This window comes from Trachymyrmex septentrionalis, unplaced genomic scaffold, assembly GCF_001594115.1.
Source record: "Trachymyrmex septentrionalis isolate Tsep2-gDNA-1 unplaced genomic scaffold, Tsep1.0 scaffold3, whole genome shotgun sequence".
NCBI classification, from domain to species: domain Eukaryota; kingdom Metazoa; phylum Arthropoda; class Insecta; order Hymenoptera; family Formicidae; genus Trachymyrmex; species Trachymyrmex septentrionalis.
Window position 1 is genome coordinate 278,381 of NW_017305462.1, and position 13,059 is coordinate 291,439.

Genomic DNA, 13,059 nt, shown 5'->3' on the forward strand with positions numbered 1-13,059 from the left:
AATTTTACGCAAAATTCGAAATTAATGCCATTAGATAATATTACTATTAGAGAATGTTATTGTTATAACTGAGAAGTTATTGCGTTCAATTATTGGGAATTATTGATTATAGAATACCATTTTACGACTTCGCCAATGAAAGGTACGCATTAATTTTGTAATTTTGATAACAACTAGTGATAATAGCGGTTGCACTTTCACGTCCCGGAGCTAATTAATCACTTTTAATCTTGTACGTTATGCCAACAAGCAAAAAGGTACTTTGCCACACACATTTACCTAATGATACATTACGTTTGTTTATTTCATATACAATGTTCTATAATACACATTTATCACTAAACATATTTCAGATATAATTTTACGATTTTCGTATGTTACAGCTGCATTTCATGAACCAACAAGCGATATGTACGTATATAGTAAATGTTATGACGCACTCCAAAAATAAAAAGTTTATTTAATATAACTCACAGAATGGATTTTTCTCTTTTTTAAAGGAGAATTTAACGTTAGAATTGTAAATGTAAATATTTTATGAAATATTTAATGTGCAATTTACACATGTTACAGGTTTTAGGTATAACAGTTCTTTTATTTTGTACATAACATTCTGCACATAACATTCCCTCTAAATTGTATTTTCTTCTGTCAGTATTTTTTAAATTTAATGCTGTAAAAATAAAAACAATATTGCGATTTGCAAACCAGATATTGCTTGTTAAATAAACGAGAGACGAAGTCAAACTGTAAGTCGAGTTCAATTAACTTTGCAGAGCAGCACTTGCCAACGTTTTCCACAAGTCAATACATCTAACGAAATATTCGAGAGCGAAAGAGAGAAGGGAACTGAATTTCCTGATTTGAGTGATACGGGCCACGTCTCAAAGCTACTCTTTAAGCGGAACCCCTAATTGGATTACTGGGTCGCACAACCCTTACCGCGATCGACGAATTTGCGAGGGTAAGCGTTCTACGAGTATCTTCAGCTCTTCGCAATTAGGAAAGACATACAAATTGAGTTCAAAACGTTGATTCCTATAAGAGCATCGAATAGTATACGGTAGATTGGCATTAAAATGGCGAATAATTTAATAGATAACGTATAAATTAGTTTAAGTTATTTATTTTATCGAAAGCACATAAATTACATTAAACTTCATTTGAAAGTGTAATTCTCCTAATGGCATTTTTGATCGTGAAATTTTAAAGAATAAGTTTTCTTCAGACAGCAGAAATCTTTTAAAGAAATTCTCGAATAATTAATTACATGATAAAGTAGTTTCATTGAATGATAAAGCTGTTTAAAATTTAAAAGGACAAAACGTTTCAATTCATAAATAAGTAAAGTACATTAAACTTCGCGATCTTTATAATAATTATCTGTATATAATTATTTAGAATTAATTCAATTTCAACTAAAGAATAAAAGCTATTGCACCGATATTTATACATTACTTATAATCGAATGTTATTCATAATATTCGTTTAAAAGAAAAAGAACATCAAAGATTAATTATTATCATGCAAAAAAAGTTTAAAACTTAAAGCTTTCACTGACCTGTGCACAATTTCCTGCTGAATCCATTCTCTAACCTTGATATGAGTGTCAATGGTGGAGCTGGAATTCTGCCTGGATAGTTTCGATCTGCGTCCAAAGTTGGAGTTGTTGTCGTATGCCTTGTCGTTCTTTATCACATCGTTCAAATCTGGCTTGCTGTCGCTTTTGTAGCCTATCTGCCCGTAATGGTTCTCGTGTTTATCAGTCTTCGACCTCTTGACAGAGTCGTTTTTCTTCTCGCTGCCTCGTCTCTTCAACGATTTCTCCTTTCCCTTCATAGTCTGCTTCTTATAATAGATGAGTAGAAAGGCTGTGAAGTTTATCAGTATAAACACTACGAAGAAAACAATCACCATCATCATAGCCGACGAGGTCTTTAACGTGCTCGGCTCTATTGTCGAACTCTCGCTCCCGTCCGTTGTAACCAAAGTTGAAAATGGCGTCTTCTCCGTACTAGAATCCGTGATGCTAGACGGAGATGTATACCTGCACAATCCAACATACGACTCTTCGTAAAAGTGTAAAAAGCACAATAATAATTCTATACGTACTTAAAAACTATGTACATGTGTGTGGAATCAAACCAATTATTCAGATTCAAGTTAATTTCTCTTCCAAATTATTACTTCAAATTTTCCAGAAGTAAATTTTACAAATTGTCCGTAGATTCATATAAATATTGCTTTATTAGATTATCTTAAAAATCCAAATTGAGAAATTACCTTAACAGTTGTGTACATTCAATTCGATTTCAAAGGGTTAAATTGAAAGGGTTATTTTATTCGCTGGTCTCGTTACTGACCTAGTATCGTAGCTTTCGTACTTCCGGTTGGCAGTATTGTTGGCATATTTGCCAATCCCATCGGCAAAGTCAAGAATCTGTGGTCGCGGTCCTCTCGGTCGTGTCGGGCCCGAAATATCTTTATTCGGGTGCCTGAGCAGATTGGGCAGGTCCTCATTCCAGAACTGCATCTCCGTCGAACGATAGTGCGCACCTATGTTAGGCGGTATGGCTGCGTGCAGGGGGGAAGATATTATGTAATATGCTAAATAAGCCATAAAATAGACATTCTCGACGTGAACCGAACTTGAGATGATAGATTTTGTTTCATCGTTATTCGATCACACGATGCATAAACGGAGAGAGTAAAATGACACAGAAAAAATCAATTTCAAATCTCTCAATATAAACTTTTTTTTTTTTTTTTATTATCACCCGCAAGCACTTGAGGTGCGCTAATACCGAAATTCTTGCTGACTTACTTAGATTGAAATACGTTTGATTGACAGGATCATATTCTGGCCACTCGATATCGTATTGACCCCATTCCTTGAACACGTTAGTCAGGTAGGGATATCGTTTTGCGACGTTCGGATTCCTGCGGGTTCGAATAATTTCTTTGATAAATAATCGCGAATGATTAATGTAGCTGCGGAAACGCGCCCAATAACTTTTGTTAGGTCGGTACAGGGCAGCTTGGGATTAATACCGTCAGGAAATTGGAGTGATATAGGAGAAAAAGATATCGGATAATCCAGAATAGTCCATAGGGATACTCGATACTGTTTTCTTTCTGTTATTGTAAAGATATTGCGCAGTTAGAATCCCTATAGAGTTTCATTTTATAAAATTTTCAGAATGCTCTTTTAGAATTATCATATTAAGGACATTTTGTAATTTAAAGCTAACAAACGTGAAATTTAAATCTCTTTATTGAATGGTACCAATCCAAAATAAGCTCTCGTATTTAAAATATTGAATAGCAATACTGTAATCCGGCGGATAACTTGATGTCCATCGACTTTTTGGAACCCCTATTAATTTTAAAGATACAGTTCGTTTGCGCGTATTGACGGTTTTAGTACGCCGGAAAATGATTTTTTAATGACTGATTGAATGAACGCGATGTATCCGATCGATCACGCGTGGCAACGTTCGCACAATGTGGAACAAAAAGACCGTTTTTCCCCGTCGTTCGTTATCACTGACAGTGCTGCGGGACAGATGCTGCGCGTCGTTTATTATGGCGAAGAGACGCGCACTTACGTATAGATACGGTAACGCATAAAATATCGATCAGCTGTGCGGCGTTTACAAACGCGCAACGTTCACCGCTAAATCTAAATACCTTTGTTTGCTTAATTGCACTGACCCAGTTCTCTCTGAGTTCTGTCACCCGTAGTAATGCATAGGTATGTACGTTCTAGTCGAGCCATATGTTCAAAGTGTCTGACAAAAAATGGTGTGGTGGTTGTAATGCAAAATATAATTTTACGAGATTGTATCCGTAAGAAATAAATTGTCATGGAGGAAGGAACGAAATGACGTGGTGCAAATGTTAAAGCTGTGTAAAATTGAAACGCAAAACCTATTTTTAATTAACATTTTAACTAGTGCCGTCAATATGTTGATTTGTCTATATACAAAATCAATTTATACAAATTTATATTTTATTATGTAATGTGTAACTATTAAATATAGTGTACATTTATAAAACAATGTACTTACTTAGGTTTTAACATCTCCAAAATTGTAAGTATATATAAAAAAAAAAGTGATTTTTCTTTGTTGTAGTTTTTTGTAAAGTTAATATTGTTTGAGTAAAAAATTAACGTCGATAAGTCGGACCGCTACTATGACCCAGCGAATTAATGCGTTGCAGTGTACTATGTGGACTCGATTCTTAGAAGCAGGAACATGCAAATGAATGACAATAAATAAGTAAATGAGACTATAAGATAATATAAATAAAGCAAGAAATAAAAATGTCCTTTAGAGCTAACGCAGATGTTGGTAAAATTAATGTCTGTTTATTGAGACAATTAATCAAATAGTAGTAAATAAAGTGATAGCTCGATATACTATTCGACAACAACTAAAATTAATATGGCATCAATGTTATAATTTTGCAATCAGCAAGATAAATGTAATCAAATATATGTTGTTATATAGTATAACTATTACATTGTTGAGTACAAAATTATGTTATGTTACTTTTAATTTGCATTAATTGGGTATGTTTTGCCCCTCAATTTGATTCGGTGAAAATAGTTTGTGGTTCACCTAGTATAAAAATTTAGTAAGTTTCAATAATTTGACTCACTCTCCCATTCAAAACAATAAATTGTTGAATTGAAACGCGAAATCAGACAAATTGATCTTGTTAAATCTTTTAAAGTTAAATGAAAGAACGCATCGATTAATCATTATTGACCGTTTCTATTTTTTAGATTAATATTATATTTTTATGTAAAAGATAGAATTTCGAATTTTTTTATCTTTCAATAATTATGTCCTTTATGTTGACAAAATGTTTGATTTTCCATCATCTTTGTGTTTATATAGTAATTTATTTGCTTGATCCTTTTAGTAAAAAAACGTTGATACAACTAGTGTGTCATATGTAATTCAACATATTCAGTATATTCTTTGCAACATAGATATTACATTTAATATTATATTTTTGAATTTCAATTTGTTCAATTTTGTTCTTTTAAATTATAACGAAAATGCTTCTAATGTTAAAATATCAATGATTTTGTAACATATGTTAATAACACAGATTCAATATTCTAATTTGTGCATATTTAACTTGAAATTTTTAATGTAATTAAAATTCGAGGAATATAATCTCACAATTGCAAATAAATTTTTAACGTAACTAGAAATTCGGTATTTTCTCATTTAAACAAAGCATGGCTTTATATCGCGAGAATATTGGGCTTGTTTAACTGAGTAAAGCGGAATGTTTTGTCGAGTAAAACGAAATATCGAAATAATTCGGAACTGTGAATAATCTGCTTTCATCGCGCAAATTAAAACGGCCGATTCCCTGGATCGTTAATTCGACAATATCGAGCATCAGCATAACAAGCGTCAAATTGCGTCGAGCCAATACAAGACCGAAATTCGAATGTGCTTGTAATGCGTGTATATTCATGTATATTACACACAGATGAAAGATTTAGTCATTTAGCATAGTGAAAATTTTATAAAAAATTTCTCTTGCCGAATTCATAAACTTTTGTTTCTGCATACTAACAATGATGAAATTATGTTGCAATCAAAAATTGCATTCTAATATTATTTCTCTAACATTTTATTCTGTTTAGCTATTAATGAAGTAAATAATTCAACATTTAGAGCAATACCTACCTTGGATTTAATTAAAGACAAAACAATATGTCAAAATTATAATTTATTTTTAACTAATTTGTTCTTATAAATAAACATGAAAAATTTTTTGAAATTTTACTCATTTAATTTACCTTTTAATTTGTAACGTTCTGTAAATTATTTACATGGTTTATATTTTAATTGAGATATGCTTATAAAGTTCAATCATGCAACTGGAAAAATATATTACAGTCTGGTTTAATTAAACGCTTGAATGTTTAGTTAATTGAAAGTCACGTTTCCGGATACATGTGTTACCAAGTACAACTTTACGAACTGCGGACTTTCGCGTCAACGCGCAACAACAATAGTTCGGCACTTGTTATTAAATACAATTGTTTCTATGTGGTTGCCATCGCTTATGTGTAACTTTAAATACCAACCTTTAATTTAACTTTAATGCGCACTGTGATCGTTTTTCAGATTATAGGGGAGATCGAGGCTAATAGACTCATTTTTCAGTTTCAAATTTTTACAGACGAAATTAATAGACTTATCGGAAAAATGAATTCTACGCCAGTTACTACATACATTTGACTACCTAATAATATTTTAATAATAATGGGAAACTGATAACTAATATTAAAAAAAATACATTTTTCTAATGCATTCCATCTGATTCAACTAGTCTCGGGACCGGAGTAATTCCGGAGAGAACTAACTAAACGTATAATATTTACCACTGAGGAAAATCTCTTTAAAGGAATAAAATTTTGGGTAAATACTATAAGAGTCGTCACTAAACGAGTCATACAGTTCTAAGCTGTGGTTAGTCTACTATCCCCATCTGTTTTCATTTTTTAAAAACATTAACAATATACGATAACTAAGTAGAAATCTAATATCTCAGACAATCATATACGATTGTAAAATAAAAACTTTAAGAATAAAAATATTTACTTAGGTGTACGATTTTTTAAAATTGTGGCATAACTTCTATCATAGGTATGTTCGCAACAAGATGTTACAGCAGACTTAGCGGCAATTTGTTTTTAATGTAGCCTCAATTATTTACTATTACCCCTATAGTCAACCCTGATCTCCCCTATCTCACATTTTTTTAATTAAATTTGTTATTATTACTATCTGACTTTACAAATTTTATTTACATTTTATATAAATTCATTTGCAATAATAATTTGCTTAAATTTGTTTACAATAATAATTGAATGAAATTTGAAATATCTGTAAAAATTAGGACCACACAAGAGAAATAAATTTTCAATTTGTCAGAATTTCAAATAAATTAAATTATTTTTTTTCAATTTGCAATTAATTAATATTCCGAATTTTAAACTTTAATTAATAATTACAGACTGTACTAAAATAAAAATTAATTTAAACTAATACATAATTAAAATGTTGACATTTATTTAGCCGAATTTTACAAAAGTTTTAAATCTTTTTTAATCCAAAATACTAACTTAATATTTCTAAATATCGTAATGTATAAGTCATAATAAACGTACATATAAGATAATAATTTATTGTTATATAAGATTTATTGTTTTTCTTTTTTATTAACTCACCCGATGTAGGCAAAGCTGCACCACCAATTCATGATAGCTTCTGAAAACAACGATTCTCTGATGTCATATCGACTTCGTAAGTTATACTTGCTGTTGTCTAATGGGACACCCAGTATGTAGGGCAACTCTTCTCCATGCACTGTATGTTGACGGTGTTGCTGCAATATAACGAGATCACTAGATGTGCTTTTATACCGAGGCACGGATTTTATCGACACTTCTGTGCCATTCGCATAACTCAAAAATATCAAAGCTCAGGTTGTTACTTCTTTTCAGCATTTCTCGTGTCCCATATCTCTTTTTTATCCTCTGTCTACATATATCCTTTAAAATTTCCATTTTAATGTAGTCTCCAACTATCAATATCTTTTACTGCAATTCTTTATTTTGTACGTTTGTTTACTTTTAATTTATTTTTATAATTTATTTTCAATCTAATTTTTATTTATTTATATTTAATCAATAATGTTTTTTATTACAAAATAGAGGTACAAAAATTTAAAAATCGGTTATCCAATATTCAGATATAGAACATTTTTTTAAATTTTAAAATGCTTTGAAAATCTTTTATACCTTTTAAAATTTATAAATCGTTAAAATACACATGTTTTCCTCGGTAATATATTTAAATCCTCAAATTTATTTTAATATCTTCTTCTTAGTATCCAGAATTATATATATATATACGCGCTCGCGCGCTCGCGCGTGTGTGAATTACATTATATTTGTAGCTAACAATCTATTTTTAATTAATTTACCCGCTAAATTAAAGTTTATTTCGAGTTCAAATTCTCTCATCGTCAATCCTACTAACAATTTTCGAATGAAATTTCCTGGGTGCAAGTTCTCAGATTTATCGCAATCGTAATTATTTTTAGCGCGATAAAGTGAGCGTATTTACAAACACGTCAATTTGTAAAGTTCAATAAAGGGTGGAATTTATGAGAACGAGTGAAAATTAAAATTCATCGAGCTCGTACGTACACAAGAGAGAGAAGGATAGAAAAAGAGAGAGAGAGAGAGAAAGAGAGAGCGAAGAGGAATTGAGATAGAAAAAGAGAGAGATTGACGTAACTTGACATGGAAATGATGCACACTGCGAATCGCTATTTGCAGATTTAAAATCTAATATCCTTGTTGACATGAGGATGTACGTTGTACCCGGAGGTACATTCAATTTAGCGATATTCTCGGTTACCGCATGGCGAGGTTGTTGCCGGCGCACGCAACGACGATAAAAATAGTTGGCCGAAATCCAAATGGGTTCGCAGTACGGATTTTTATCTCGGCGAAACTGTGCGAGCACAATGGCCACCACTAGGTCACAGCTCGTCCCTTCCGAACTAAGAAACCAAGGACAATGAATACAATGCGCTAACTATGTCCAACGTCCTAAAAATTTCGCCCTATCTTTCGCCAGTTTATCGACTTTACAGTTGATTTTCCTTTAATTTAATTGGAAACCGTTGCTGTTACTATTTTCATTATTGCAAACTTTGACAACTTTATAACTTTTTACAAACATTATTTGTTCGATACAATAATATGCTAGTAAATTTCTAAGTCTTCGTACTCTGTAATAAAAAAAAAAAGAAACGTATTGATTAAATATAAATTATATTAAAATTAAATTGTGAAAATAAATTCGAGGTAGATAAAAAATAAGAAATTGTAATAAGAGATATTAATAGTTGCAAGAGTGTAATATACTAGAATGCAAATTTTAGATTTTAAAATAAACAATTTATATGAACTTTAAATGATTCAAAAGTAGTTTATTATTGAAGATAGAATTCTAGAAGTGTCATCTACTAATTGCAGAGTTGCTCGTAAATTTGATCGGAAAACGAAAATTCTGTTTGTCTGAAATCTCTCCAAGTTCAGCTTGTTTCTCCTCCAACAATCAACACTCTTACGCTTCTCATGGAAAACCGTAGGTAACGTGTATCTTTCTATCCGCGTCTTTTCTCTTTCTTGCACTGTCGCTTCTCTTTTGCGGTAAGAGACTTAGAAAAAGTAAATTCCCCATTTCAGATTCACCGATAAAGTACAGCGATGAAAAATGCCCTCCGTTTTCAGGAGCAACACTCCGCGTCATGGAATAACAACGTTGCATGAAACTGCATGAATTGGAGCGTTGAAGGAAGTGCACTTTAACTCATCATCCCCGCCAGACTATCCTTTCCCCCCCCCCTCTCCCCTTTCTCCTCTACATATCCTTTCCTCGCCCATTGATGCTACGTGCAACATTTTTCCCGCTCCATGTCGGGTCCCGCTTTGTCGAGGGGCGTCTGAGCCATGATAATCGATCTTCGTTGTATCGTCGAGACCTACTTACGCCAGAGTAGTCTTGCATAGCTTTCGGATGCGAGAAGACGTACATGTAGCTCTTCGGGTACGCCCTTGAATGCAAATTGGCAGTCATTATTAACGGCGCCACGGTGCCGCTATCGGAGAGTGCCTCCAGCACCATGTCTCGATTCTTCGTGGCGTACTCTTTCGTGAATCCATTCGAGAAGTCGCCATATTGTTCCAGCACTTTCGACAGGATCAACTCTGGCTCCAGTTCGTGCGTCGCCTAAAGGCATATTTTACCTCTGTTACCAACACCCCAGCACACAAAAAAGTAGGAATAAAAACATATATCAAAATTAAATACTAGTTGGTAACTACCCATAACAAAAAAGAAACAAAGAGATGCAGCAATTTCCGAATCTGGAGTTGAGAATCTGAGGACTAAGGAGATGAAGAGGATAGAAGAAGAAGAATGTAAAGATACTGAAAATTTGAAGTCACAGGAAAGAAAATGTCTCAAGATAAATCCAATAAGAAGAAAGACAAATAAAATTGAACAAGAATTGCTTCATATTAGGACAAACGAACTCGACGACACACGAGTAAATTTACTTTGGCATGGTCTCGCAGAATTTCATCCCGTTGTCCATCAAGCACGCCGTGTAACAAAGCAACTGGTGGCAGGATGTGGAATTTCTCGGATTCTGTTACACCGTACATCAGATCAAATCTAAAAACAACGTACAGTTTGTCATTTTTAATTTGTTAAATTTGTAAATAGATGATTTGCTTGAAAAATTTCAATCCTTTCATATACCCAAGGGGACAGACTTAACTAAAAATTCATTGGTCACATGAAATATTAGTAATAGTCATCGGTATAAATATTTTTCACACACAGTTCCATCTACATCTCGCAAATTGCTTTTTCAGTTTTTCTAACTTATTATTTTTTATATATAACACCAGAGATTAAGATTAACATCCATGTATAAGGATTATTGGGTCACTTTAGTTCCCTATATTATTCAATAGAAAAATCCCACCCAAATCGTACCTGCCGAAGAGCTGGGCGTTCTCCATTAAATTGAGCGGCTTGTCAGGGATGACGGCCCGGTCGATCAACGGCGCGTAGGCCGGCACGTATTTCGGCTTGTGGATTTTCACGTGTAGCAGCCTGTCTACGTCCTGGTTGCGCAAGCAGAGCGCCAGTTCGCTGTCGCTGGTGGTGGGACAGTTGAGAGCGTGCGCCACCTGAAAAACGATCCCCGCCATTGCTCGCGAGCGCAATGAACGCGGCCAACGACCCTGTACCCTCGGCATCGATGTAACTGTGTAACGATTCTTCGCCGTGACGAGCAACGATATGTCTTTTCCGTCGAATTCAAATCGCGAGTGAAGCAGAAACACGGCGCCGTCGTTTGTGAAACATACGTTACCACGTAAAAACTATGATAAACGGCGGTTTTCATCAGAAACGTTTTTAAATTTCGGAATTTTTAAATTTATAGTGAATTCACAGGAGAGACTCGGAATTCAAACAATTCAGAATTCGAAGATCTAGAAATCATAATATGACAAAACTTATGTAGGGGAAAAGGGGGGGGGTAAGATGACGAATTGTTAATTTTTTAAAGATAATAATAGATAAAAAGCAGATGCTTAACTTATTAAAGGCTTTAGGTAATAATACACGATCTCTTATAGTTTAGATTCAATCTGACTACAAAAATAGATAATATATTAAGAAATGTGTTTTGGATGCATTCACTTGTAATTTTGCAGTATTTTTATGTAAGGAATGACACAATTAAGTAAATACTTTCATTTTGTTAATAAAATTGCAATATTGTGTAAAAATGAATACAATAACATATTAATATTTTTTTATTATTCGCATTATACAACGGTTTTATTAATTAAATAAAAATATATGGTAACTGTGAGCAAGATGGCGAATGTCGTATATGGGTAAGATGACGTTCTCATGGAAGCAGATTAGTATGTATTCACGCGTGACATTTTTGCAACTCAAATAATAAATAATTTGATGCTCATGGTTCAAATCTACACATTGTTTCCTGTATGTTACTGTAGTTTTTCATAATACCTTCGTAATATATCACAATCAAAAATTAACATTTATATTTTATAATATAACTTTCACGTTTGCCTCATATAAAATACCTACTTGGTTAAAAATAAGATTAATTATAAACATTTTTCTGTGTGATATTAAGATATTAGATTTCATGTAATATAATTGTGATATCCAAGTTAAGTTCTAATGTTCTTTAATAATTTTATTTAAATCTTATTTTCTTTCTAACTACACACAGTAGTAAGTATAGATATATTTTACTAATAAGTTCATTACGTAATTACATACAGTATATATATAATACATAAATATAACTGTGTTAATGGTTAACACAGTTGTAATTTATTTAACAGCTTTATAATTTTTACAAATGATAACTGAGATTGTAGTGAAAAAAATTAATTAGTCTCTTTATCTCATCACAGAAATTAGAAAAAATCGACAAACCTTAAGGTCGTCATCTTACCCCCCCTTTCCCCTATACATGTATAAATAGAAAGTTCAATGTTAGAAAAAGGGTTGAAATCTAAATACCATGAATTATATATTAGTAATGAAAACAAAAAATAAAAGATAAAACGGAAGAATAAGAATTTAAGAATTTCTTAAGAGTTGCGATTTTCAAACATCTAAAATTCCAAAAGTTTTAGACATTCATACATTACGAATATCATAATTCATGAAGATGAGTCACACACTATAATCTGACAATTTATTTCTAAATCTTAAAATACTTTAAAAAGTATTTTAAATTGAAATTAAGGAGTTAAAATGCGAATTCTTCACAACAAAATTAGATTCGACGTTTTAAGCACCTAAGCATCTAATTTTTATGAACTTGGGGGTGGGGGGGGGGAGAGGGGGGAAAGAGAAATGAGAGGTCTTTCAAATTCTAAAATTAAGTCAATCGTGGAATTAATGATAATAGATGCCGCATGTAGCAATTTGTCATTCCGCGAAACTGAAATCCAAGCGCATCAATCCTCATCTCGCGTTTTTATTGGCGACTATTATACAGTGGCGTCTTTCTTTACCTGCTTGGTAATTTGCAATGGCGCCTTGCCGATGGCGTCCGCGCTCATTGCCGACCCTGACATCAGAATAGCCCGTTTGAACAATCCTGCACCAACAAAATAAAGATGTCATTGATTAATAACTTAGCTATTTAATAGCGCGTTCAGCAGTTCTCAAATTTTATGAAAATGTTAGCGTAGAGAGGAAGAATAAGGTCATTAAAAATTAATTTTTTTTTTTAATTCAATATTTGGAAATATTGGACGTGCAACAGCTTTAAAGATACTTGAATGTAATTAAAGAAGGAATTTATAGAATCATCAATGAATATAAAATATTCAAATTATTTGTTATACAAAAACTTTTCTCCTTGACAATAACA

General features: G+C 32.6%; 1 protein-coding gene across 1 annotated transcript in view; it reads right to left on the reverse strand.

Moving 5' to 3' along the window:
- Window positions 1-13,059, reverse strand: part of LOC108749544 — a 155,597-nt gene that overhangs the window by 2,921 nt on the left and 139,617 nt on the right. Inside the window, exons 6-13 of the mRNA XM_018488306.1 lie at window positions 12,698-12,783; window positions 10,620-10,816; window positions 10,175-10,292; window positions 9,606-9,845; window positions 7,268-7,425; window positions 2,825-2,940; window positions 2,364-2,574; window positions 1,562-2,047 (exon numbers count right to left, since the gene is read on the reverse strand). Of these exons, the coding sequence (XP_018343808.1) occupies window positions 1,562-2,047; window positions 2,364-2,574; window positions 2,825-2,940; window positions 7,268-7,425; window positions 9,606-9,845; window positions 10,175-10,292; window positions 10,620-10,816; window positions 12,698-12,783 (1,612 nt within the window). The remainder of the gene's footprint in view (window positions 1-1,561; window positions 2,048-2,363; window positions 2,575-2,824; window positions 2,941-7,267; window positions 7,426-9,605; window positions 9,846-10,174; window positions 10,293-10,619; window positions 10,817-12,697; window positions 12,784-13,059) is intronic.